This window comes from Haemaphysalis longicornis, unplaced genomic scaffold (genome assembly GCF_048455015.1).
Source record: "Haemaphysalis longicornis isolate Haplotype H1 unplaced genomic scaffold, Haemaphysalis longicornis Haplotype H1 scaffold_1, whole genome shotgun sequence".
Taxonomy (NCBI): Eukaryota; Metazoa; Arthropoda; class Arachnida; order Ixodida; family Ixodidae; genus Haemaphysalis; species Haemaphysalis longicornis.
The window spans coordinates 143,439,681-143,467,555 of NW_027526203.1; the positions used below are offsets into that span (position 1 = coordinate 143,439,681).

Here is a 27,875-nt window from a genome sequence, read left to right on the forward strand (position 1 = left end):
ACAGAATAGGAAACATAGAAGCCGAATATGTGGGTTTCAAAAAAACGATGTTTTGGTCATTTTTCCGAAGTTGAAAGCCGCGTCCCCCCTTAACGAGGGCATAACAGCACGGATATCCTGCGAAGAATTTCAAGCGTTGACGCTCTTCGCATCGGTCACGTGGTAGCGAAAAGAAAGCTTGAATCGTTGTCACAATTTGTCCTTGCACTAGAGCTTTGAAGGAAGCTGCACTCCTTGAAGAAGGCTAATTGTGGGGAGTTAAAATTTCGTAGAACCTGCAATAATTCATTTGGTGAGTGCTCCGGTGAGAGAAAAACATCTTTGTGTGGCTGGCACACCTCATATATCCTACTTGGCACTTGCGCTTTGTCGTGGCTTCTTCCTTACTGCCGAAACTTTTGTTGCTGCCGCCCTTTTTTCTTTTTGGCTTGTGTATCTCAGGACAGAAGACGCAAGTCCGGCAGGATACGCAGGGAGCCAGTGATGGCTTCCCGTGTGCAAGTCACACCTCAGAGCCCTTTAATACGTGGATGCAATCCTGCAATATGCATTCGGGCTCAAAGTGGCGCTCCCAGACGGCTGAGGAATTGTCCAGTCTTACGGCAGACTTTGTTCCCACCTCTTGCGAAGTTCATCATCCAGGGGCGTGGCAAACAAAGAGACCTCGGGATTACCTGGATAACCACTGTGACAACCCGCAGCAAAGCAATGGGTGTCTGTTCTTTGCTTTGGCATCGCAGCTACCTGACCTGTCTCACCTCTAATTGATAGCACTCACGAGAAAGGTTTTTCCGATGATTCCACACCTCTTTCTGCTGTAGAGGAACATTGCAAAAATGTAGGACAGGCAGGAAATGCAAGAACTTGGCCCCACACAGCCAGAGGGTGTCTGACACGTGCCCGCAACACATCGAACACCCGCTCATATCGTTTGCACGGCTAGCAAACGATACCGAACAACTCGATTTACAGCCATTGCCCAATGACTCAAACAGGCCGGATAAGCTACAAAACGTTCCTAGAAAGGTACAGGGATAACAAAGGTGACCATCTCTCTTCGATAAAGGTGAATTACTGCACCAGATCAAACAACAACAGCGGAAACAACTGCTGAGCGCCTCAAGCAATGGCGTATTCACGAGTGTCGCCCCTGGCGGCGGCAGATGTGTTTTGCTTCAGCCGGTATGCTGCAAAGCGCTCCTGTTCACGCCAATAGATCAGTCTAGCTCACTACGCCCTCTACTGTGAAGCTCTGTGCTTCTGGTGATCCTATGGTACGCTCTGTGGCAGCACATGAACAGCATAGACACCGTCGCAGCCAGCCAGGCAGAACCCAAGCAGCACACTGACCGACTGCTGCTCTTCCCTGGCACTGCAAGGCCCCAAGTGGTGTCCCTGGAGGCACCGCCGGCAGAAGACAAACTGCAAGACCAAAGGGGGCACTCGTCAATCACCACATTTACTCGAACCTAATGCACACCTAATTTTTGCGACAGAAAAGCAAAGCAGTTTCCTTCTTCTCAGAACAAGCCATTTATGGGTGCACGAACTTCAACATTTATTCCACTAGGACAGCTCTTGTCACCCTCCGGTCACAACACACACTATATTAGACCACCTATACTGACTGCCCTCCAAACTCAGGCCGCAAAGAGTTGAAAAATATATAAAAAAAAAATTTCAGTAACACCATTTCCCTGTGGAAGGCTGTGCACTGCAGGGTCCTAGGTATGTAGGTTTGCCAATCTTTCTCTTTCATAGGGGCAAAGTATGGAAAAGCATTGGCTTGCTATCTAAAAAAGGGCCCTTGCTATCTCCTAGTGTTTCCTTCTAATATTTTTTGGAACAAGAAGCACTCGCAAGGCACCGCGAAGCCCCTCACACCGGCTGCACATGACCTTTGCTACTTCCAGAGAACTCTCGTGCACCCCACATTTTTTTCTTTTGCGGGCATGTGTGCATATACTTCGCAGGCAGTAAGTGCCTTCACACTGCATGATGAGATAAGCCTCGACTGGATTTTCTTTGGTTACGCTGGCATTCCCACCAGCTACGCAAACTTACTTTGACGCTTTGCAGGCCCAAACATGCAATTACGGTTGCCGTGTAATGTAGAAAGTGATAAACAACCGCTAGCATTGTTCCGGCTCGTACTCGATTCAAATGTACATGCGATTTTGGGACGTATTTAACAGGGAAAAAGAGGGATGCGTAAGAATAGAGTAAATACGGCATTTGCTCACTTTGGCAGGCTTCCTTGAATTAACCAACATACAAAATAACCAACATACAAAGTAAGCAGTATGCATAGAATTTGCAGACAGGCTTGGAGGAGAGCCAAAATTCAAGGAAGAGCGGCAAGGCTAGGAAAACTGAGCGCAAGGCAGCTCAACTACCGCAGGCACAGTTCCTTTTGCTTCTTCTTTTTTATTTGCATTTATTTTTTGTGGGACATGCATGAGCTTGATGCTCAGGAGCTCCACCGCTGAAATACACCCACATGAGGCGGCCTCTGGCTCCTCCTGTGTGGTGATCCCGTGCAGTCTGCGAAGAGCCGTTTTGAGTTATATAGACCTTATGCAAAAACTGGTGCCCTCTTGCGGGAACCGCGTGCGCTTCTGCCATGTTGGGGGATAGCCCAGGGTTAGCGACGCGCACGTTGGCATTTATCGTTGTCCAAGATCCCCAAATACTGCCGTGTAACTTGCTGTGCACAAAGCTGATACGAGGACGACCACGGAAATAGCGTACACATCTTTTTTTTTTTATTTCTCAACGGAAGCATGACTCGAGCCCTGCGTGAAGTCGCTTGCGGGTGTCGACTTCCCTTCGCGCAGTAATAATACAGCTAAATCGCATGCATAGTCACGAAACGAATAATATGTGCAGGACTAAAAAGGTCCCAAAGTGAGCTATTTTCTAGCCCTGTATTTGCGGCGGAGCACTCCTCCCTGCTGGTAGTTAAGGCGCACTGCATCGGTCCCCTCGTACTTTATCGTGAGGGTAGAGTTTCGAGTGTGCCGTTTGTGCTTTGAGCGCCCGCGTTTTTTTAAATTTATTTATTCCGGACATTCGGTAGGCTTTTATGGAAGTACTACGCATTCTTTTGTTTGCCAAACGTTACAGGAAATAAGGGATCCGCGAGAGTTGCAACCTTCACGTAGCGCCATGAGTAGTGCAAGTAACGTACGTAGTAATTCCATGTATCGGTCATTCACCGCTCGTCGCCTGCTGTTCGACCGTAGCCTATTTTTCCAAGATCAAATTTTTCGCACGTAATTTTTTAAGCGCTAGTGTGCACCCAGTTTTGTTGTCCACGGCGCAAGCAAAGGGCGCTCAGCGGTCGCCGCGAGGCACGCGCTCACGAGCGCTTGACATTTTCTCGCTATTTAAGGTTTTCGCAGTTTCTTTTTTATTATTGCTAAAGCCTTTCCCTGTGCTGGGGACGCTCAACGGTCGCCGCGAAGCATGCGCTCATCAGCGCTCGACAATTTATTGGCCATGTTTAACGCGTTACACGCCACACATGTTACGCGCTACACATTACGGCCAGCTACAACAGCTCCACTGTTAAAAAATGCCAGGTATGCAATTTATTTTGTAAAGTGTTTTTTTTTTTTTCTTTTGCAGGTTTCCTCTGCGTCCCAGAAGATCCTTAGCGTATAGCTATATCGCGAGTGCCTTCCTCCCCCATTTCAACCTCAGGACAGCCCGCAAGTTTCGAAGCGTTTCAGGAATGACCTCCTGAGAAACCCGCAGGATCCGAACCAACACGGATGAACTTTAAATGTTTTCACTCTCAAAGCCAAAAAAAAAAGGAGAAGAAACACGACAGCCTCCCGCAGCTTCCCTGCCGGTGCCTCCCTGACTGCTTTTTCGATGCATAATGCGTATTTACGAAGTCGCCGGCAAATGTGGCCAACAGAGAAAGGTCCACAGATCACTCGTTGCTCATTTCGCTGCGCTTAAATCTGAATATAAAAGGATCGCCAAGCCGAGAAAGCCCCTCACACGCTCCGTACCAAGCAATCCCGCAACCACCATCCCCCAACATGGCGTTGCGTGCTCGTTTCGTTTTTCTTCCGGTAGATGGCGGCACTTTTGCATAAGGTCTATCAGTCACACGTGGGGCCCAAAACTTCTTTGAAGCTCTGCCACTCTGCGATCTGGCCAGGCGTACCCTCCTCTTTGCCCGCACATGCCGAGTGTGCCAAAGTATGAGCCCAGGGGCAAAGCCCCAGGCAGTGGCATGAAAAGAAGTTCTCCCTCCTCAGATGTCGTGCGCGCATACACTGGTGGCAGTCTTGTGCTCCGGGCACACAAAACTCTGAGGCAGTTATTCACCCACTGCGCCAGTAACCTGGTTTCCTTTGGGCACCAGCCCGTCTCCGGCACCCGGTTTCACTTTCCGCCCATGAAAGCAGCGAAAGAACAGTTTGATGTCATTCTTTTCTTTACTATTGTTCTCGACTTTGCAGCGCACCCCCTGGCATCTCAGCCTGGTCTCGTGGCTGCAGCTCAAGCCCACGTGCCCCGTTCCTGCCACCGCTTATTCCAGTCACAGCTGAGTCACAACTAGAAGCCTCAACTCACGCCACGTGATCTCTTTAGGAGCGAACTGGAGGCAGCTACATGAGAGGGAAGACTAGGCGCCTCAACCACTCAGTGGTGGAGGCCCCGACAACCAATCCTGCTTTCATGGCAGCCGTCATTACAGTGCTGTGCCCAACGACCTCCTGGCTCACGGTGGCCACCCTGTGGAATGAGGCATTGGCCAGCCTGCTGCCCTGGCCTGCTGATCCCTGCCGCTGAGCTGCCCAGCCTTACGGTAACTACGGCAACATGCTGTGGCAACAGTGTGTGGTGGACTGTACGTGTGCGAGGTGTGGCGCTTCTTCAACAGGAGGCCTGCTCATACGTTTCACTGACCGAGGATCAGTGCTGTCAACTTTGCTGAGAGTTTCTGCTCTGCTCTGCAGCAGTCATCTGAACAGTCAGGGCTCAGTCCTGAGGAGAGGGATGCTTGGAATTCCTTGGCCCTCATGCCTTGTTTGCACGCATTCTTCCGGCCTGGCCTAGTCTGAAGTGGGGGGTAAGGGCTTCTTGGCCACTGGCAAGGTCTAATACCATGTGACTGGTCTCCTATTTGGCACCTTCTCTCACGGAGGAACCGCTTTCCACCAAGCCAAGTTTGAATGCACACACCGCTTTTGTGGGGGCTTTGCTAATCATCACAGAGACCTCATCCTCGTGTCCACAGGGATACGATGTCAAGTTGAGCCCGCATATAACTTAGCAGTCAAATGCAGTGCTTTACACCCAGTGTGACCAACAGCTGTACAAATCTTTGGTACATTGCCTGCATCTACTGGCAATAAAGCCATAGCTTTGTTACTGGACCGCTCAAATCCACCTACATAGCAGGAGCAATTGAACCAATTCATGAGTCTTTGTATTCTGCTACGCAGCCACTACAGCCTCAGAGTTCTTGCCCTGGCATCGCAGCTAGCCCAGGTACCCCCCCCCCCGAGATCCTGAAAGGGTTACAGCACCGACACCAGGCCACCTCAGATCAAGGCAATGTTTGGACGCATTGATTTTATTCGGCATCAGACGCCCTCCTCCGATGGCCATGGAAGATGTCCAGAACAAGCAGTGAAGACAAAAGAAGTCTCCTCAGTCGCCATCCCCCGACTTTGTTCATTCATTAACCGTCGCTCCGCCAACAACCAGCCTTTCTCCTCGGCAGGAACAGGGATGCCAAATGAAGACTGTTCTTATTTAGAAGTGCCTTAGGAGGCGCCCAATGCTGGCAGCTTGTACCCATCAACCACTACCACCAGCACTGTCATCCACCATAGCTTCTCAGTGCCCACTATTCTCGTGTACGCACTTATCGCACATTTTAGTCCCACTGTGCTGCTCCTTGGCATACCAAACTCCACAGTCGTCTGATGAGTGTCGCCAATCTGAGACACACGGAACTGCTTTTCCACCCAGACCAGAATTACACACCGTAAGGAAATCAAGTATTCACTCTTCCCAGCACACCAGGAACCGTTCACATAACGTCATCTCCATTCCAAGGCACAGCCCATTTCGGTGCATGAAACACGTGGTCCAACCGCTGCTTGCTTTCAAACCTGTGATTTCTGCCAGTGGCCTGAGCATGGTTCTGTATCAGCGTGAGGAACACCGCACATCCTTCACTCACGAGCCTTTTGACAGATTCCAAAGCTTCTTTCTCCGCAGAAAAAAAAACTTGCCTTGTTTTGGCCACTGAAATGTGTGGCAATCCTTTCTTGCAGTCCAAAGCTTGTCTGTGAGACCGCTGACTGAAAGCTACCGGTACCGAAGAAACGAAGGGCACATAACACTTGCTCCTCGACGTTGAGCCCGCGCGTCCGCCGACCAAGTTCGTCCCGGAGCTCATCGCACAGCCACTGCACGGTCCTCTTTGAGAGGCGGAAACGCTGGCGGAATGCTTCTCGGGGCACATCAAACGCCTCTGCATTGCTTCTCGACCCTTGTTCCATCGGCGAGCCAACAAGGCGATAATCGGCGCATTCATGACTGCTTCCAAAAACCGTCTGTTTGAAATTCAAATCGCCTGTTCGAAGAAGCCACGGTCAAACGCAGTAGGTCCGCCGCGCTTGCGTTACGTCACGTCCGGTTGTTTGCTTTTAGCCAATCAGGGCTCGCTCAAAAGGGACACTTTTGAAAGGGACACAAAAGGGACAAAACACGAGAATACCACCCCAGGTTTTTACGTCCTGAGGAGCTACAAAGGAGCGGAATTGAGGGATGGAGTTGGAACGGAATGGATGTCACCGCTGGCACTCAGATCGATACATACCCAATCTCGTCGTTCCCTGCGAGGACTGCCCCCGTGAGAAGAACGGATTCGAGGATAGGGAAGCATCTCACCCCGCATCCCAGGTCGCAGGTGACCCTGTTGCAGTCCTGCTCCGGCAGCAGGCCCTGGCCACAGCCGGGCCGCGGGCACAGCACCCCGCCAGCCTTCAGCACCCACTCCTCAGCCGCAAAGCGCTGGTAGCGCAGGTACTGCAAGGACAATCCCCGCACCCCAGCTCAGTCAGACAAAGAGCGGCCGCGTCTCTACTCAGCCAGGATCTCCGTTCCCAAGAAGGACGCTTGTGTACCAAGAGTGCAGAGGTCTGACCCTTCAGCAAAGCCACACTACCCTTTCTGCCCTCATTGCCCACTTCAAGGCCAGCTGCATTGAGATTCCCACTCGACCAAATGTATTTCAAACGTGCGGTACGTACTAACCAACTAGGACACGAGTGTTAGCCACTGCACCTGCCGGTAGTTGGCGTAAACAGCCACGAAGTGCATGTGACATGCCGGCCGGCTGGTTGCTTTATCCTCTGGCCAGCCAGGCAGCTGGAGCTCTGGCCGGAGGATGGAGCTCTGGTCGAGCTCTGCTGTGAGCGCTCCCCCCCTTTGCTGCCACATGCTTGCATGTAGAGCTTGCGTGCAGGTTTGCTCCTGAGCTGACGGCCGGCCCGCCACTCGCTTGCCAGCTGCAACGCCACTTCAGCCTGGCTGTAATGGCCGCTCTCCCCAGATTCTCGGTTTCAAAATCACTCATTTTGGCTGGTCGCTCGCGGCGTGCATACGCGTATTTCAGCAGCCATCTTTTTCATCTCGCAGACTGTTTAGGAAGACTACACAAAACAAAAATACAGTTTTCAAGGGGTCAAAACTTTCACTGCAGTTGGCCTTTAATGAGAGCACTGAAAAGCACGCTACAGAGACCACAGCCTCCCATCAAACAATGCCCCCAGAGCACTCACAACCTGCACAGTGTTCCGATGAGGCAACCAGCTACAGAATGGACACACGTTTGTGAGGGTGCATTGCCACCGTTGTGCACTGAGCCCATTACCTCTGACCCTTTCAAAGGCTTGCCGCAAAAAGTTGACCACCTAGGACAGCACGTTTTTCCCCCACAAATAAATGTTTAGCCCACATGGATGCATATCAAGATGCATATCAAGATGCATACAAGTGGATATTCTTGCAAACATAAATTTAAAACTATTTATAAATGAGAAACACGTAAACAATTTCCAAATTTAAAATTTTTCTGGCTACTTCAAAACAATTTGAAAAGAAAACAACCCAAAATGGCGCGCACGGTGCACATCATTTTTGGGGCCACAGGGGTTACCGCTGCAGCAATGTACACCTGATAACCTCAGGGGCATGACATGAGTAGCCCTGTTCCTGAGAACAGCCCAAAATTTGGAGACGTCAACGAATCGGAACAATGAGAAAAAAAAAACCTTGCGTAAGGGGAGGAGACGCTGGTCTTAATATGAACTTATTAATTGGTCTATGATAATAAAAATCACTGTGCACACGTGTTTCGTCTTCCTCATTTCAAATATGTAATTAGTTTTCAAGTGGCGCAATTATTTTGAGTTATAAAGAAAATACTGCAGCCTAATTAAGTGATTTCTCACCAGCCATTACGGAGCTTTTTATTCAAATTTTTAAAAAATAAATAGTATGGATGTGCCCCATCGGACCTGCCATGCATGCGGATGCAATTTACATTCCTGTTAAGATAGTTCTTCGGATAAAATTAGTCTAATTATGCCAAGCACAGATTTCAGAAAACTTAATGAGCTCATATTAGACTCATACATTTATTTGAGGCACATTGAGCCAATTAAAATAGCATCAGCATGCAGTTCATTTCATCCCAAATTCAACGGTGAAATGTTTATAGAAATCCTTTGAGAAAAAAAAAAAAAACTGAAAACGTCTGTAAGGTTAGGCACGTATGCAAAAAAAAAAAAAAAAAAGAAAGTTGGCCAAAATCTTGAAAGTTGGGCAAAAATATGAATTTTTTAAAATCGCCATTTTCAGAGTACAGCTATTTTTCTGGAGGTCAGCCAAATATCTACAGACCCTGGAGTACGTATTTGAGCCATAATATCAATTTATGGCACTGACAACCGTTAAAATCGGGTAAGATTCGACGCGAAAATATTTCTCAACGTCTCGCCGCTCGGGTTCTACATGCACTGTGGCATCCATCTTGGCCTCATTCGAAAGTGTCTTTTCGTTTTCAATTCCCTACCAGAACCGCTTCATTTCTTCCATTGGGTTCGAGTAAAACTGGAGTAGAATAAAGACAGAATGCGCTGCATCATTGGCTCCTGAATGCATGTGACCGCAGGGCGCAATCTGATTGGCTGAGCATCGTGGGTCGTCTGCTCAGCACTCTCATCACAGTGCAGCGGCTCATGTACTCACTCATGCAAGGACCGGCAAAAGCCCCGCACGGCGTAAAGCTGAAGTAAATATGTCTTGATAACCGAAAGGAAGAATGAGCTGCATTAGAAAGCGCCCAGAATACGCTTTTCTGCGTGTCTGGCGGCAAATTATCGCGAGAACTGCGCCCAAGACCGAGGTAGGCTTAGCGCACCAGCGGGCTGCCGAGACGATAGCGTAAGCGCTATGATTACGCCTGAGCGTGCACAAGGCGTGTCTATCTTTAGATCAGCAGCAAATAGAAAGAAAACAAATGATAAAGTGGAGGATGCCGCTCACTGATGGCACAAAGCAAGCAATTCATTCTGTAATCAATGATACCATCGCGATATGGTGTCTGTGTGACAGGCGCAAGCGAGAGGCTGCACAGGTCAGCTATTACAGCTCCTAGGTGGCGTTACAATGGATGAGGGGAGCTAGCGCTAGCGCCGATACGCTGCCATCGAAAGTACAAAGTGCAGGTGGCTGGCATTGTGTTTCTTCTGAAATCACCTTTGATAGGCAGAAATTTAATGTGTGTCCTTAAAAATAGAGCTGCAAATAAATACGATCTTCAAGACCCCTCAAAAAAATGCTTTCTGAAGATTCTCCAAAGCAAACCCTATTGTGTAGGCAAAACTGAAAGGAACCTAACAAAGCTCACCTGATCAGGGCCCAGCAGACAGAAGTGGTGGCTCTCCTCGATCAGCGAGTTGCTGCAGTTCACTGAAACAACGGTGCAAAGTTAGGTGCCGCACATCGACGGGCTTCCAGTTGGCTTCCCCGCACAACACTACCGCTGTGCCAGAAAGCCTGGCCTCCTTGGAACTTTTACGCCACGACTGCACAGTGGAAATGGAAAAAAATTGTTTGTATAGCAAAAAAATTTCAAGTGAGTGAAAAAAAACAAAAATCTAGAGAGCAGATTTCTACCAAAGCTGGGCGAGGAGTTCAACACTAGTTAAGCATAGAACCAGGAGGCACAGCAGACTTGAGTCGCGCAGCACAGGTGCCCCAAGCCTTTGACACCTAAGGTTTTCTTTTGCTGTTTGCAAACCCAAAGCAGTTCATAAAAATTACTCGCATACTTTACGCAGCCCCATCTTTGCACCCTGTGCCCACGAGAGATAAGCTTGGGAAAGCTGAGCAAGGTGAGAAGGATGGCCAGGCTCGAGTGGAAAGGGAACATGCACACGCCTGCGGCTGGCAGAAAAACCGACCGAGAGTCTGGGAACAAGAGTTTCCAAGACCTAAACAAATCCCCCCCTCCCCACTGAAAGATGAACAGCCAAAGTGAAGGTGTTTTACTGTTTGTATTTGCGTCGGTCCATGCACTACACTCTACGGCTTTTTCCACGTGCATCACTTTGGACAGGCTCGCGAAATCTCAGCACGACCTGGGCACCTGCCTTCCGATGGCCAATGTTCTTATCAATGCACAGATAACAAATACACACACCTAGTTAACACTCCACATAGCTACAAACCAATCACAGTTCATTCTCACATTCCATTGGTCTTCACTTCAGTAGCAGAGGTGGTTCAAAACTAGACAAACTAAAGCAGTGTAGATTTTTGTTTTGAGCAGTACCTTTGAAGAAATGAAACATGCTTCTGCTGAATATGAAGCCAGTGAATTTTGGATATGCTGTTTTGAGGCTGCTCCACGACTGTTTCTGTTACGGGGCAGCCACCTGTGCAAGGAGGTCGCCAGTGGTGTCGTGTGCAGAGACAAAGCATCGGACGCTGTCGATGCTCCGCACCACCTCAGAAAACGTGGGAACCGGCACGGCAGTGTCGCTCACCCTCCTTGCCCGAAATAACATTTGTGTCAGCATGAGCTTTTGTGACAGTTTGATCTAAAGGAGACCCCTTTGCAGGCAGCAGCACTGGCGTCGGCAGCAATGCACTCAGCCTCAAATGGTGAATCATCGGCCACAAGGCTGCGATCCCCAATCGAAGCTGCTTCATCGCGGATTGCGAAGGCACACAGTCACTCAAAGCCATTATGCGTGAACGAGCCCCAGATCGTACTCTAAGACACTGCACGCCACAAGCTGCCGACATAATGCCCAGTGTCCAGTGACGCAGCCCTCAAATGACGGTTTCCGTACTTTATGGCCACCAGCTGCAGTTCGACCGGGAGATAGTGGCAGCCTTGCTTTATGCACTCCCCAAAACCAACATGCAGTGGCTGGAGCCGGTTTGTGCAGTTCAGCGCAAAGAACACTGCCTGGCAGTTTCATCGACCTGAGGTGTCTGATGGCTGGCACATTGCACTGTCTACAGAATGTCCCTCCCTCTGGTAGCCATTTTTTTCATTTTTTCCATTCAGCCACCGCAGAAACATCGAAAAAATGGCAGTCGTCATCTAAGCCTTCCCCTCCGTGCTGTAGCAGCATGCCAGCACCTTGAGACTTGTGAAGCCTCTTGCCGGCCAAATTTTTCCTTAATGGGGCAGAGAAGTGCTCCCACTCGCTCCTTGCTCCTCTCGCATCCATGGCACCAATCACCTCAGACAGTAATGAGTGCCTTTCAGGCTGCATATTACCGAATTTACTCACGTAATGAACCCCCCCCCCCACACACACTTTCCTTCTTGAGAATTTACTTTCTTGTCACTTTGCATAAAAAATGCAACAGGAATGTGTTTTTAGTCTTGGCATGGTTGCTGATGCCGTCGACGATCACAGTAACTTGATATCACGCCACAGGACGCGCAGAAATGCTAAAAACACAATCTAACCAAAAAAAAAAAAAAAATCTCAACAGTAGCCAGAGACGTGAGCGCAAATGCTGTGGCTCAGAATTTAAAAATAGCACTAGGGTGCCCCGAAGCATGCACGTCTCCGCCGCACAGGGTGGAAACACAAACGCTGGTGCCCGCATTTCAGGTCACTCGCTTGCTGCCGCAGCAAGTAACTGTAGCGAGGCCGCGGTATAATTTTCACCGCAACGCGGTTTACTCGCAAAGTTAAGATTATCTTATCTATTTCGTGACGCTGGGTCTTGTGGGAAACGAAAACAACTATGCATTAAGCACTTTGACTCAACAGCGGCAGCATGGGACCGTTCAAAGGGTGCCCCACCCTGTGCGGTGGCGCTGCATCAAGGCACCCTAAACTTTACGCTTGCTGAGCACAATCTGCTGAACACAAAACAAACCTACTTTTGTATAGCGCCATGACAGCGCTGCGGCGTGCGAACAAAGCACCAAACATACTCCGCACACCTTCCCTGCTCTGTGCTGTTCCGCCTTCTGCGACTTTGCCATTACGCTCCATGGTTTTGTTCAGCTGTATTCCGACCTTTTTTTGTGCTCCTGGTGAGCGGCATATGATGGGCCAGTACATGAGCTACACAGCTGGTTTTAAACTGAAGGTGGTGGAGCATGCGTTTGAAGCACATGGAAACCGCACAGCAGGGGCGGCACTTCAGTGTTGACGCAGAGCGTGTACACTACTGGCCAGAACAAAAGGTTTGGGCAATGAACAGGGATTGCCGTTTGTTTCGTAAGCCCCAAAAAAAGGGAAGTTCTCCTACGTGGGAAAAGAAGTTTTGGAGTGCCTCCATGGCACAGAAGATGATATGCTGTGGGCCGACAACAAATGTAAAGCCGCAAGTGACTTCAGTGAGCTCCGTGGCGAGCAGCAGGATGATGCGAGTAGCGGGCTACTAGCATGTTGTGAATAAAAACGAAATTTCATTACATAAGTTTTTTTACTAGAAAGTAAGGTTTTGACAGTGCTTCTCTTAGCATCTTTAGTGTATCAAATTTCAACTTTTAAAAATCTGCTGCAACTTTTTGCCACATAATGAACCCTCCTCCCAAATTCATGCCAAACTTTCTGAAAAAAAAAAAAAAAAAGGTGGGTTCATTAAGCCAGTAAATACGACATACCAAATTCCGTCCCATTTGTGCTAAAAAAATCCAAGAGCAGGTACTCCTTGCTCAGCTGTGGATGTGACCATCTCACTCGCCAACGGTCAACATAAACTATGGAGCACTTGCACCACAAGAGGGGGGGCCGTACATAACTCCATGGCAGATTTTTAACTCTTTCGTTACCGCGGGAAATTGACCAATTTTGAGGGGTCTAACAAAATATTTTTTTTGTGCTATACATATTGGTTAGGCACACATTGCAGTGACATAAAATGCAGATTGTTCCACGCGCTTTCTAACGACACCAGTTTTAATATTGTGTTTTTAAATAATGATTGCGAAAAAAATTATCGAATTCGAAATTTTTGTCCACGAGTCGAAGAAAATAAGAAAAAAGTAAGTTGTGTATAATAAACTGCCAGTAGTAGAAAAAATTTAGAATATACATTTTGTAGGTAGACATTTCAAAAACCCATCCTAGAAAAAAAATTGAGTTGCGCAGTACAATTTGTCAGATATAAAAGAAAATGTTAGCCCGCGTGGTGCCCGGGCCATGTGGTGAAGCCCAACCACTATTTCAAAGTTTGCTATTTTGGATGGTTTTCTAGAAGAAATCTGGTGGTTTGACATTATTAACGGCCCAAATTAGCCTCCACGTGATGTAAAAACACCTTGTCAATGATTATGACCGGCACAATATTGAAGGCAAGCAAGCAATGTGAAAAAATCCGCTTGGAGTTGAGAACCAAACTCTTTGGTGGATACTTGTTGACGTTCTGATGATCACGTATCAGTCAGAACTTTCATTTGCGGTTTATTATCATGTTCTGACTCACTATGGTAGCCCTGCTTGCAGGAATAAGGTACGATTAGCTAGAATCATGCCCAGCAAGCTTTCACCAAGCCGCCGTCGCGCTGTGAAGCGAGTTCAGCACTACGAGCCTACTACATTGCAGTGCCACCTAACAATTTCGAAGAGAAACAAATACAAGGTTGTTGGTGACTTTGTCAGAATAGACAGTACTACTAAGAAGCGACACTAGACCTCCGGAAATACCCTCGTATGAAACCGAAACTGGCCGGTTAACAGCTGGCGGTGTTCAAGGCCAATTGGAAGCGTTCTCCTCGTCTGAACTCATACCCGACGACTTGGTGTTATCGTTTGACTTTCAGCGGAAGCTCTTATCGCAGAAGCAAGGCGTAGATAAAGTGAAAGCGCGAGCGGCATGCTTGTTTTGAGGAGCAGTATTGGGCAACGGAGGCGCCATGGCAAATGAGCTTGTAGTTGGGTAACTGCGTAGTAGCGCCAAATATGAATTTTGCAATGCAAAAACGAAACCGAAACTGCTGGAAACTGGTTGAAAATGGCAGGCACACTTGCTAGACATGCGGGGGACCATCACAAATAAGCGTTGGGAGAATACAGCTGCCCTTTGTGTGAACCAAAGATCATTAGTGAATAGCTGGGGCCATTTTCAAGTAATTATCACCCCTTAACGCTGTCGGATTACAAAGCTGACCGCATTATTTAGTATTTGACTTGCCAGGAGCCTTTTGACAAAAAAATATTATGGTAATGCAGCCTAACCACGATCTGCATCCTTTTTTCTTAAGTGCAGCAGCCACGCCCCCTTCCTCAAAAACACATGCACCTCAGCTCACAAAAAACGCCGTCAAAAATCTCAATGTCGCCGGAGCGGGAAAATTTAAACTGATTCTAAAAGGGCAGTGCCTAGACTAACCACTGGCCGCATTAGGTGTACGAGAAACGAATACAACATGTTGAAATAGCAAATATAAATCATCGATCACCGGTGATCGATTTGAATAGGCGTGGTAACGAAAGAGTTAAAAGGTCTACCCAACCTTTTGATGTGCCAAAGCCTTCCAATACCCAGACGCAATGCTTTTTCCTTTTAAAACGGTGCTGTCACCTTTTGCCAGCAGCATGCCAGGCCCGCCCGGCGGTGCAAAGGTTAGCGAACGAGAAAGCAATAAGCACTGAAGGTTGTGGAGTAAAACATGGTATAAAATTTGTAGAGTGCAATAAAGACTTTGTTTACAGTACCCGACTGGCCGTTGCCTTAACGTTCACCTTCGCGAACATCAACGCTCGTTGGAAGGGGCACCGTGTTCGAATTTAGCCATGCATTGCATGGGCCGTCCTAAGCCGCCACATTGTTGACAAACACAAAAAGCGGGCAGCAAGAGAGGTTACTGAAGCTTTCCGTATCGAGAAAGAAGGAAACACGTGCGTCAGCCTACTGTCCGTCTTGCTATCAGACGCCGAGTTTGCTTTTTTTGGATAAAGGCTGATGGAGTGTTCTGCGCCGTTTTTTCGGGGTTTGTGCACATGTGGGGTGATTGTATGCACTGCTTTGTTTGTTGATTCGCCGCGATGTTTCCTGGTGATAGATCGTAAAGATTGTGATGACAGTGACTGATTGCGCGTATATATGTATGCGTGTACACGATTAAACTTTTCAGTTGCTAGTACTGCTGCGCCCTGTGTTCTTTCCTGTCCAAGTTTTGCTTACGCTTTACCCATCATGAAATGTGACCAGCAGGCCACTAGGTGCTGGTTTATTTGAGGGGGGGCCCGTCAGCAGGTTTGAAGAGTCTGGCCCAATGTTTTGTGCCTTGCATGTGTACTCCGTGTGCTCAAAATTTCCTTAGCTCACGACACTGATACGTGACTTTTCGTGCTGTTGTTTAGGAAAACGCAATTATTGCACTTTGTCAAGATAGCAATAAGAATAAAAGAAGCAAGAATATTAAATGAATGAAATGGTAACTGCCTTCACTACTTGACTACTCAATCCTTAGAAGCCTACTTGTGTCAGTTGTTGAGCTTAAGTTTGCACCGAGCTCAGCCTAAATTTCTTTCAGTACGGGTGACTGAAGCTTGCCTGAGGAGCTGTAAATTTCAGTTATATTCACGATGACAAGGTTTTTGCTTCGAATCAACAATACTCGCTTTGACTTGAAACTATAAAACCAAATTCTTACTTTCTCTGCATTTGCTTCCAATTTCTTTGTATTTGCTATTTGCACAGGCCTTCATAAAACCGGAGTACAAAACCCCAAAACTGTAACTAGTTCACCCTCAAGTTATGGTTAAGGCACATAGTTGGACAAGTTGGTAGCCTGATACGACACACACGACTCTATTACAGAATGGCGAACACACCAAGGAGACGAAATCCTTCTTCTGTCCTCCGTCTGCTTTTGGTAGTATTTTGAAATCTGTATCAGAAACTTGACTTCGCTACCAGTGAAGGAGTTGTCGCCGAACGGTTTAAGATATCCGCTTCAGAACCCCTGGGGCCCTGGTTCCATGCACAGCTTCAGCACGCTTGTTTTGCAAACCTATTCCAAGAGCGAAATGGCGGAAGAGGAATGCATGCAGGCTAACCTGAGCCACAACAGCGGCACAAGTAGAAGCCGGCCACAGGGGAGACTTAAAAAAACATCCACTGTGGCCACTGCACAACCCGAGGCAAGAGCAACAAGGGAGGGCGGACACTCACGGGGGCAGGGCAGCGTGGAGCCCAGAGCCTCGTCGAGCACAAAGCCCCGCTCGTCCAGCCGGCTGCGGCAGTAGGCACGGAAGCAGTCCAGGCAGATGACGTGCGCGCACTTGAACACCAGCACCACGCGGCTGCGCCAGACATTAAGAGCACGTCACACCCTCCATCAAAAGGGAGAAGGGGAAATGCAGGACACGACGACAACAACATGGGTAAGACAGCAAGTACGGCCACTATACTAAGCAACAACGATCGCACCACCTCGCTGGGACCGCGCAGAAAACAGTGCCGCGGAACCCCGATGATACGTCCCTCGGTCTTACAAGAACCTATTTCTTACGACGGACCGCCGCTGTCCTGGCCAACTCCCCATAGAAACAATGCATTAACCCTTTGAGGGTCACAGGCGTACATGTACGGCATCGGCAAACACTTTCAAAATGAACAATGACGTACATGCACGGCATTGCTTGTATCTTTAAAAAGCGCGCCTTTTTCGCCAACTTCTCTTGCTTGGCATGTGCTGTCACACTTCGGAAATACGTCAAATTTTTGTCTTGCGCCGATGGCTCTTCTTTTTATTTTTTTTTTATGATTTACTTCAGCGGCACACCGGCTATCATTTGCGCATCCGGTAACGAGGGGGCACACTGGGTATCACCCACCGGGCGCCTCTCGCTTCTTGCGCCTGCCACAGACCAAGGTCGCCTGCGAAACTGATGAGGCTCTTTTCTCCTTTTTTTTTGTGTTTTTTTTTTACAGGAGCGGTGCGCCGTCTATCGCTCGCGCATCTGGCCGTGTGCGCGTGCAGCGGCTGGTTTTGGTATCGTCCTCCGGGCGCTTCCCGCTTTTTGCGCCCGCGAAACTGATGTCTATCTGATTTCGATTCACTCAAAAGGTGCCGGCTTGCTACTCTCATTTTTATTAAGAATTTTTCTTGTGTTACTCATGAATAAACCACATGTATGTAACAACACAAACGATTTTTTTGTCACTTTATGGTCACCCTAAAAAATTTCGATAATTTTTTCTCGAAATATAGATTCATCCGAAGAATTTAAATCAGCAATAACAGAAATCGACCCTGGGGGGGAGGTCGCATTTGGCAAAAAAATTCGACCCTCAAAGGGTTAACTAAGAAGTGAGAGAAAACATTGCACGGCAATAACGCCATTTCCAAGTGCCGTTTTACAAGGCCCATCTCAGCTTGCTCACTACTCAGTGTGAAGTGTCTGACCTTTTACATCACAGGTGTGACCCGCCTTTCCTACCACATCCTTCGAGCAGCTCGAGTTCCTACTTGCCCTTGCCTCCTCTCTCCTTCTGAATTTCGCCTTTAGTGGGTGTTGCATTCTGGAATCGGTGCATGCAGATGGCATTGAGCTAGTAGCTCTCTAGAGAGCTGGCTTCCTTTCATGCATCACTGATGCCGCATGACTTACTGCCAGGATGTTATATTATGTGTGCGGTAATGTATAGTTTATGCTGCACTTTGGTTTCTTTTTCAATGCTGCTGTTTTGCAATTTTCGTATGATCACTGTAACATGTCATCCAACGTGTTTTTTGTGTGCATTTATTGTGCTGCAGTTATGTCATGATTTCTTTTTCTCTATTTTTCTATGTACCCCCTTCCCCTCTACAATGCACAAGCACTTGATGGTATGTGAGAGAGAGAAATAAATAAATAAATAAACAAGCAAACAAACAAACAAACAAACGAATAAGCAAAGCAAAGCAAAGCAAAAAGGACTTTACTCCAAGGGCCCCACCAGTGTCCACAAAATGGCAAGCACAAGGCGAGAGTGAAGTTGGCTCTGAAAGAGGGAGACCCAAAAGCAGTGAGGGGCTGGGCTGAGCGGAGCAGAGAGGAAGCAGGCAACACCATGCTGCCAAGCCGCTCGGTACCATTTGGCTGCCTGTAGTACACACAAGGTGGGATGCATATAGTTGCACGTCCTATATTTCACACCACATCACTTCTACAGAAAGCGGGATGCAGGCACACATCACTTCTACGCAAGGTGCAGTGCTTTGCAAAATCAGGGTACCACAGTGGTACAGTCAAATACATTTACAGTGTGTTGCACGATGTGCGAGGAGTGTGATACACCTTATAGTAGCTCAATAAGAAGAACCTGCCTATATACAGCAAAGTTCTGCTCCGAACATAGTACAGTCGAACCCTGCAATAGCAAATCCACACGGGAAAGCAAAAAAATTTGCTTCTGTGGCAATTTCGTTGCCGCGAGAATGAAACGTAAAAGAAAAATCGGCCACAAACTGAAAATTTATTTCTGAAAGTCTGTACATGTATATTACTTTGCGAACCTTACCTTGGAACAACTTTACAATCAGAACTCAGCTCTCATACAAGAAGTGGTTTGTTGCTAGTCGTGCGTGCCTAAGAACGACGGTGTCGTGTCACATCCAAAACATCTCGCGGGTGCACCTTCTCCACACGTTTTTCTCCTTGGCCCTCGGCACCGCGTATATCCGAGCATGCAAGCGAAGTTGGCTGCCACAGAACTAGACAGGTGTCAGCACTGGTGCTGTCTAAAAGTGCTTCCCTCCAATGCGGCTAAAGAAAACCAGGACCCCAGAAGAGAGCCACGGGTTCGCAGCCAAGCAGAAGGAGAAACTCCCATTTCAAAAACAGCCAAGCGTCAGCAGCCAGTTGCACCCTGGAGCAGGCAACATGTGAACACCAAGGAACTGGCCGGGTTCACACTGCTTCACGGACAACGATTCAACACTCAAGGGCCAGTGTCAAGGACGCACAGCAACTTCTAAGCGCTGTTTTGCCTGCAAGCTGCACTTAAAGAATTGTTCTAGAAAATGATCTTGGGCACGAATCTCTGCAGCTTTTTTTTTTTTTTTTTTTTTTCTCAACCTTGTCCTCGGACCCCTTCACCAGCCCAAGTCCCGCTTGGAAGAATTGACCCAGCTGGTAGCAGCTGCCAGGCCTACTGCTGCACAGCTGGCTGCCGCCACAGCGCCGGCGCATAACAGACACCCAGCTGCTACCACGCTATTAGAATGCAACAGCACCACATCCACCTCCGCACACACAGCTACGGAAAACGCAATGGAACTTGACACTCTTCCCAGACACACAATTCAACCACCCAGCCCCTGGTAGAAAATTGTAAACGAGCGCCGTAGTCTCAAAAAAGGAGCACCCACGTTTAAACTTCATGAGCCCTGGGGCCTCTCCAAGAAGCACACCGGTGCCTCAACTCTCTGGTACAGACTATAACGCCGTTTATCGACCTCACAAACAGCTTTGTGTAGCTGCTGCGGTGACTGGCAAATAATTCAAAGCATACAACACACAAGCACGATCCTGGACCACGCACTTAACGCCTAAACCGGGGTGGAACCGGGTACATGGGTTCGGGATCAGTCCTGGGCACAGGCAAAACTGCCTTTTGGACCAGGTTTGGAGCAGCCGGAAAGGTTGTCTGGCAGGGGGCTGGCACAAGCCGCTGCCTGAGACACAAACGAAAGCGTGCCTAACCATAAGAAGCCGCACAACAAAACTTCTCCCTCTGCAATACCTACCCACCTGCATAAGCAACAGCGTTTCAAGAAACACCTCCCCAGACCTCATGTTCACCTATAACATCAATGATGCCAGGTGGTTGCCTGGAAGAAACCTTGGGCAGCGACCAATACATCATTCAACTCCACACACCTCACCGCAAAAAAAACAGTAGTAAATTGACATGGCCCGACTAACTGATTGGAAAAAATTCCAGGAAAACTCCCCCGCCGACCCCACCGACAATCTAGAAGAATGGTCCACCCAGCTACTTCGCACCAAAGAATTAGTGATAACTCAAGATAATCCAAACACTGATGCCCATCTTCTCCACCTTCAGGAAGGCCAAAATGAACTCCTTAATTAAGCAACGGAAAAAATGCAACGCCGTCAGCAGCAAATTTGCATCGCCAAACTTGCACTCATGGCAGAAACCAACGTGCACCGATGAAGTCAACAAAACGGGCCCCAATTCTGCAATACACTCCAGGGAGCACTGGGAACCCATCCCACCAGGCCCCTGCTCCGCTCCCTTATGGAAACAAAAGAATCCAAATCAACTACGGGTGCATTAACTAAAACGTCTTGCACACAACCACCCAGGCACTGAGCAAGACCTCATACAAGAACTACAGTCAAACCCGGTTATATCGAACTCTCAAAAAAACACCTATCAGTTCGATATATGGGGACAATTCGATACAGGCGTGCTACGGAATTGGCCGTCATAAAAGTGCACACCATTTATAAAAAAACTTTATTGATGAAACTGCCTTACTTTCCCATGAAATAGTCCTGTACCTTCTTCTGCTTGAACAACCTGCACTTCTCCACACTGTTTAAAGGGTCGGAGCAGCTGAGGCTGCAACCTTTCACATTCGCGAAGCGCCGGATTAGTGCTACTGCACCAATCACCTCAGGGGTTGTGATCGAAAAATCGTTGCTTTCCTCGTTTCACCCACTTTCGCTTGCACTTGGTAAGATGTCAGCAATGCAGTGTTACAAAGTGCTTATGCGACACAATTAAATCCAAAGTGAAATGGAGAAGGCGTAAGTGCCTGCAGCCTTACAGCTAAGCAAAAGCCAACTTCCACAGCCACTCATAGCCTTCATGAAACCAAAACCACAAACGCATTGAAACCGAAAACACGATACTTCAACCAAGTTTTCAGGCACAGGGCATCCTGGCGGTCGTATTTTGCGACTCAATTTGGGCTCTGCGGTGCAGGACAGCACTGACACGAGTTTGGCGCAATAGGGACGGTTCGGCGCAGGACGGTGCAGGTAAACAAGTTTGGCACTCAATGGTGCCGCAAATGGTGCAGCTCTTCCAGCCCTGCCCTACCATATAAACATCTTGGATGAACTAATGGTTGTCTGTCCTGCAGACAAACAGCACGCAAGATTTCGACCCGAAATAAAAAGATAAGCAAGCTATCACCTCGAGACTGAATGAGCAGATGCACTAAGGGAGACGATACAAGGGCTAGGTGCCTGCTGGCAAACAATGTGTACCTGCAATGGAGCTTTCCTCTCTTCCCCAAGGGCAGCAAGCTTCGGCTTCAAGGTGCAGATCCGAGCCACGGAACAAGAATATAGATAGGAGGCGAAACAGCTCACTGCAGCGGGTGCGCGACCAGATATGGTCACAATGACTACAAGGCTTTGTAGCTGCGATGGCGAAGGAGAGCGTAGCGGCACTTGATGGACAAAATTTGTTCATGATGCGCACAGTGGTGCCACTGATGAACGGTGATTTGGAGCAATTTTTGTATCAGCAAATTATTAATTTTGGAGCAATTTGGAGCACCTAAATGCCAGTTTTGGAGCACCTTGGAGAAACTAAACATCAACTGCTAGATGTGTCCAAAGCATCTCTCAACACTAAAGATTGACCAGTATCGTCCAGTAATTGATGTGTAGGTCGTCATGGAATGCGCTTCAATGTGCTTTTCCCACATGCGATTACAAATGGATGGCACACTCAAGAATAATGGTCTTCTTGTCGCTACTGGGGGAAGTCTTTTTCAAGGAGTCACTGAAAACGCTTCATAGTTGGCAGGCTCGAACATGCATTAAAAATAGCTTTCACAGTCAGCTCTCCCAATAGCCCAAGAATAGCGAAATAGCCAATAATGAAAAGTTCTACAACCACAAGAAAAAGTAGCCATACTTGGCTCTTTATAGCCCGACCTGTCATTCCTGTGGCAATGAGATTTTTTTTCCCACTTATTTCGAAACAGTCGCTAGAAGTCGGCAGAAGTTTGATGCAATTAAATCCCCAAGTATCCACGCAATAGCAAAAATGCAACAAAACATAATTTGCAAGGTATTTAGTTCCTTTCTGGTGTGGATAAAAGACAACATGCAACACGTAATGAATATTGAAATGCTTCGACAAACCTGCCTAGCAAAAAAAAAAACAACGCGCCTCTTTTCTAGTTTATTAATTGTTGAGGCAAGCCCTCGTGTTTTACTTTTTCATTTTATTAGATGCAGGCGCTTGCTATCAGTCCCCGTGCGCATTTCCAAGCTAGCTGGAAATGTGCACGAGAAATGCGCATGGAGCACTTTTGCATGCAATTCGTGCGCGTCGGCGTTGCGCGTGCGATTTTTTCACGCCCACACGCGGCAGTTTCTACCACGCTCAGAAAATGACGCGCGTCGCGCGCGGCAGTGGGAGGAGCCTGGCGACTAGCGCCAATGGGGAGGCGCGTGCCTCATGGCGGCGGTTTTGAAGCGCTCGAGACAGCCCGGTCACGGCCGGCTGGCTCCGTCGGCGGTTTTTAGGCTTACTACCCCCGCAGGTATTGCATGGACGTTTTCACTAGCGACGCGGATGATGTTTTATAGTACCGATTTCGCCCACATTAGAGAGTTATAGCAGATCGGAAAAACGGTTCCGGTACAGTACACTGTAGCCGCTACGGGACCGTACCGAAAAGGCTCGTTTTTAGAGTTATAGCAGACCGTAACTACCGACCATGCTACCGTGACTGGGAGCGACTTGTGTTGTACGTCGTTTGGCAATTTTTCGTGAGTCTGTGGCGCTTCCTGTGCTGAAATATTAGTTTTCAGTTCTCAAAAGCGCTAAAGACAGTATTAGAAAAAAAAATAATAAAACATCTAACGCCCCTACGGAGATTCGAACTGCGACTGCGTGAACATGGAGCGGCATTTTAACTCTACCCCATTTCAATAGATGGCGCCAGTAGGTCAAGCTCAGTACATACGGCTGACTGTGTCTAGTTTTTCGTTGTATTTGAGAGTCCCTTGCACTGATACCGCCTGTTCCTCACTCGCCGATTTGTAGACGGGCCCAAGCAACTTCATGCGCGCCTTGAGCGGTGTTTTAGAGAGCGCTTAAAAGTGGTCGCTCGAGCTCCCCACACCACTTCGCGGCCGAAGCCGCCGCCATGTTGCCACGCCGCGCGCAGAGTGCGGGTGCTTACGCGGCGCGTTTTCGCAAGCAGAAAACACTCCATGAGGTTCATGCTTTAGAGAGACTGGCTGTTTTTCACGGCCCGCTTCACTTGCGGCGGTCCCCTCCGCGAGCCCAACAAGCGAAGCGAGAGCTTGCAGCCGACCGCGTCACGCATGCCGTGAAACGGCGCTCCCGCTGGCTCTCGGAGCGGAGAGGGCCGGCAATAAACACCACCTAAAACTACCTATTGTTTATAGCAGGAATTATTATAAACTACAACAAGAAGGGAAGTTTTTAACCGCGGTACGCCAGCGCTGCAATGACTTGCTAGACGAAAACACTGTATCGGCGGTACAGTGACGGCGCCAACCAAACTCACCGCGGAAAATACGATTACGGGTGCGAGGGAGTTATCAACCCGATTTAGTTATATAGTACATGTCTAGAGACCACTGCGAAGTAGTGCTTGTAACAGGGTGCACGCGATTGGCGCGATACAAATTTTGGCGCACTTTTGGCGCACTTGCTTGCAAAATCGTGGTTTTTTATCAGGATGGCGCAGGATACCTCATTTGGCGCAAATTGGCGCATTTGGCGCAGGAGTGGCAGCACTGTGCGCAGTGAAATACCGACCGCAGCAGTTGCCGTCCCGTGACAGATGCTGTTCACATTAACCTAGGCCCAGCACTCGTGACGTTACCTGGCCACCCTATCAAGCGCCGTTTCCCCCTCCAGTCTCGCTCTTGCTCCGCGACCCAAGCGCAATGAGGTGAAGAAAGAAGCAGTGCTTGCACGACCCCCTCCTTACCTGGTCTCGAGGCAGGCCAGGCAGGGCACCTTGAGGAAGTTGTAGCGGATGAGGGGCAGCACGATGGGCGGCTGGTCCCCGTGGGGGCTGCCCTGGGTGCCCGTGCACTTGAAGAAGAAGCGCGCCGGCTGCACCCTCCGGCACGCCTGGCAGCGGCCCAGCAGGGGCCCCACACTCAGCACGTCCGCCCAGCAGCTCGGCTCCTGCGCACACGGTACACCGCTCTGGTGGGGCCCCGACAGGCAGAGCCCCGCCAACAGGACAGGGGTGCACGTGTGCCGACGCTTTCCACCCATAGCCACACCTTCGAGGATTCAGTCAAAGTACCCAGGTGCAGCGGAGAAGTGGAAGGGGCAGGCGCAAGGGTCAACCAACGTACGTACGAAACTTGCCATTTCTTTAAGCCTACTGTGCCATGACATTCAACTTGTTTCATGTCTTTAGTTTCACGCACAACTAGTTTACCCTCCACTGTATACTGCTTATAGCCAGAAGTGCACTGGGAGACATCGACACAACCACTGCGAGTATTTCAACTGTCAGAAAGTTGTTGCCTCTGGTAGCAGCAGTTGTGAAGAAGCGTTGCCAGACTTTTCAAATTATTCTCTCAGTGAATGGCTGGTGCACCAGAAGTAAACTCTACCCGTTGCCATGGTGGAAGGCAGCCCAATACTTGGAATTGGGGAAAAAAGCAAATCTGCCCATGCCACATTGCTTTCTTCCCACACTTCCCAACCAGCAGTGACAACCTCCCACCTAGTGTAATGGGACATAGCACACAATGTTCGAACACAAACAACATTCAAATACAAAAGAAAAAAAAAAAGGAAAACCAGACAGCCCCAGCAGGCATGAGACTGCTTCGAAATCCTTGCAACAGGCATTTCAAGTCATTCTTAGTACGGCTACAAGTGTGCATGGCTTTATGCCAAAGAGTTCGTCTACCCATTGTACCTACAAATCTGGGCTGCTTACGTCTTGCATACCTGCCTATATTGTCAAGAGCATGATTGGTAGCGCTAAAAAACAACACACGAGAAAGAACACAAGAACAGGCGCTACACTTCCAACTGTTTATTAGCAGAGACTAGCATCAAACATTGAACAATATCACAGAATTTTCACTGACATAACTGCTACTTTTCAGTCTTATGTGATGCCCTTCTAACAGTTCTCTCGCCTTCTGATTTTGGCATCAGCCTAGCATCTCGGTTTCGGAAAACCGTGGCTGACACCTCCTGCAGGATTTTCAATGCACGGTCAAATGTGCGCCATTATTAGTCTTTAAATTTTGCGCATGCTCCCTGAGGCGGTCATTCAAACATCTTCCAGTTTTCCCGCTATAGGACTTTCCGCAGGTGAGAAGGATTTCATAAACAATCCCCATTGCACAATCAATGAACGGCTTGTCATGTCTTTTATTACAGGCCCTCTTTTTGCTATCAGTAGCAATACGAGTGCAGAGTTGGCTGAACTCGCTCTGGGCTGAAAAGACAACAACAGACACACTGTACGTCATCGCAACATTTTTTAGGTTATGAGAAATCTTGCGAAGGTACCGCTTCAGGCCACTTTTCACTTCTTTGTTGCCCCCTCGTCCCAGGCCTAATAACCTTCCCTTTTTGAAGGAGGGTTTCCACAACCACAATCATGACTGAAACAGGGAAGCCAGCCAACAATAGCCACTGCACCTGATGGTCAAAATTACCTTGCATCATGTGTGCACACGACTTCCGCAAGGCCGATTCTAGGCAGAGACTAGCAACTGCTTTCTTAACAAATTAAGAGTGTGCTGAGTCAAAAGGTAACAGTTCTTTGCGGGAGCAAGGTGAATATGCCCAACATATATGTCCCTGCAACACCTTCATATTCAAATAAAAAAACTGTAGGGCGTCGTCGTGAGGGAACTCATGAGTGAACGTCATGCCTTTCCCACCTCTTACTAACACGGTAACACGCCTTACCAAGTCAGGGTGCATTACTGAACCCTGTTTGCTACAAACAGTAAGGAAGTCGCCTACATATCTAAAAACCTTTAAAACCAAATGAGGACTCAAAACACACTCGAGGGCCTGATCTATCCATGCTAGGAATATACTACATAGGATAGGGGCAAGGCACGAACCAATGCAAGTACCCTTTTTCTGCACATAGAGGTGACTGTGGAAAGATATGAATGTACTGCTACGATATGCCTCTAACAAGGTTAAAAAGTCATCAACAGTCATGCCTATGCTGTTCTGAAAGGAAATTGCTGCATTGGCATCAATACATGAAGTTACACTTTCGAAAAGTTCTGCGTGAGAAATAGAAAACAACTCTTCTACATCAATCGAGAACATACACCCTATCGACTGGTTTTCCTTAAAAAATTTGACCGCATCATCAGATTTCTTCCTGTGAAAAGGATCAGCAACCGTCAAGCTGTCACTGGTGTATGTTGGCACGTCTATGCTGCTGTTTTTTTGGGGGGCATGTCTGAATGTTGTCATAAATGCAAGATGCTAGTGTCTGCTAATAAATCGTTGCGAGTGTCGAGTGTAGCGCCTGCCTGTGTCTTCTTTCTCGTGTGTCGTTTTTTAGCGCTACTAATCACGCTTGTAGACTGTAACCCACAAGCCCCGCAACAAGTTCCCCTGCCTATATTGGGTTTGATTACATAAAGTTTGCTTTCCCCGCAACAAACAACACTTTCCTGCTACAGTTCAGAGTTCTCTTTTAGTAAGTGGTTTGAGGTCCAAGTAAGGGACACGCACCAATGTCCACACTGTTACTAGAGGCACGTTTATACGTTTATAACACATTCTTGCTGCTCCTTCCTAGCCCCAGCGTATTGTTTCTGTGACAGCTGATTGTGTTCGGGTTGCTAAATTATTACTAATGTGTGGCGACGTTGAGGAAAACCCTGGGCCTACCGACGGCACAGATGTTGCCACACTGTCTGATGAGCTAAGGACTGTTATTAAATCAATTACTTCACATGTTGATTCCCGCCACGATGAACTTAAGAAAGTATTAGATGAAGTAAAGTCGAGCCAAACCAAGTTAGAAAAAACGGTCTCTGATAATAACTCTCGACTGGCCGCGGTTGAAGCTCAGGTAAATTTACTGGACGAGAACCAAGAAGTCCAAGTACACCAAGTGGTCACAAACACTGTTCGAGCGGAAACCGCCGAGCTTCGTTCTCGCCTAAACAACTTTGAGGACCGGTCTCGAAGGGACAATCTAACATTTTATGGTTTAGAGGACACAGCTGAGGAATCTTGGGCTGAATCTGAAGAGAAAGTTCGCGCTCTAATATCTGCGTATCTTGAATCTGTGATACCCGAAGACTCTATTTCGTGAGCCCACAGATTAGGGGCCTACGTGCCCAAAAAATGCCGGCCAGTAATAGTAA

At 48.2% G+C, this 27,875-nt stretch overlaps 1 protein-coding gene across 2 annotated transcripts in view; it reads right to left on the reverse strand.

The window, feature by feature from the left end:
- LOC144137492 (E3 ubiquitin-protein ligase parkin-like) overlaps positions 1-27,875 on the reverse strand; it is a 114,101-nt gene that overhangs the window by 19,334 nt on the left and 66,892 nt on the right. For both annotated transcript variants that reach the window (XM_077669474.1, XM_077669473.1), the window contains exons 4-8: positions 24,479-24,681; positions 16,705-16,835; positions 9,953-10,014; positions 6,928-7,065; positions 1,351-1,422 (exon numbers count right to left, since the gene is read on the reverse strand). In XM_077669474.1, coding sequence (XP_077525600.1) covers positions 1,351-1,422; positions 6,928-7,065; positions 9,953-10,014; positions 16,705-16,835; positions 24,479-24,681 — 606 coding nt within the window. The remainder of the gene's footprint in view (positions 1-1,350; positions 1,423-6,927; positions 7,066-9,952; positions 10,015-16,704; positions 16,836-24,478; positions 24,682-27,875) is intronic.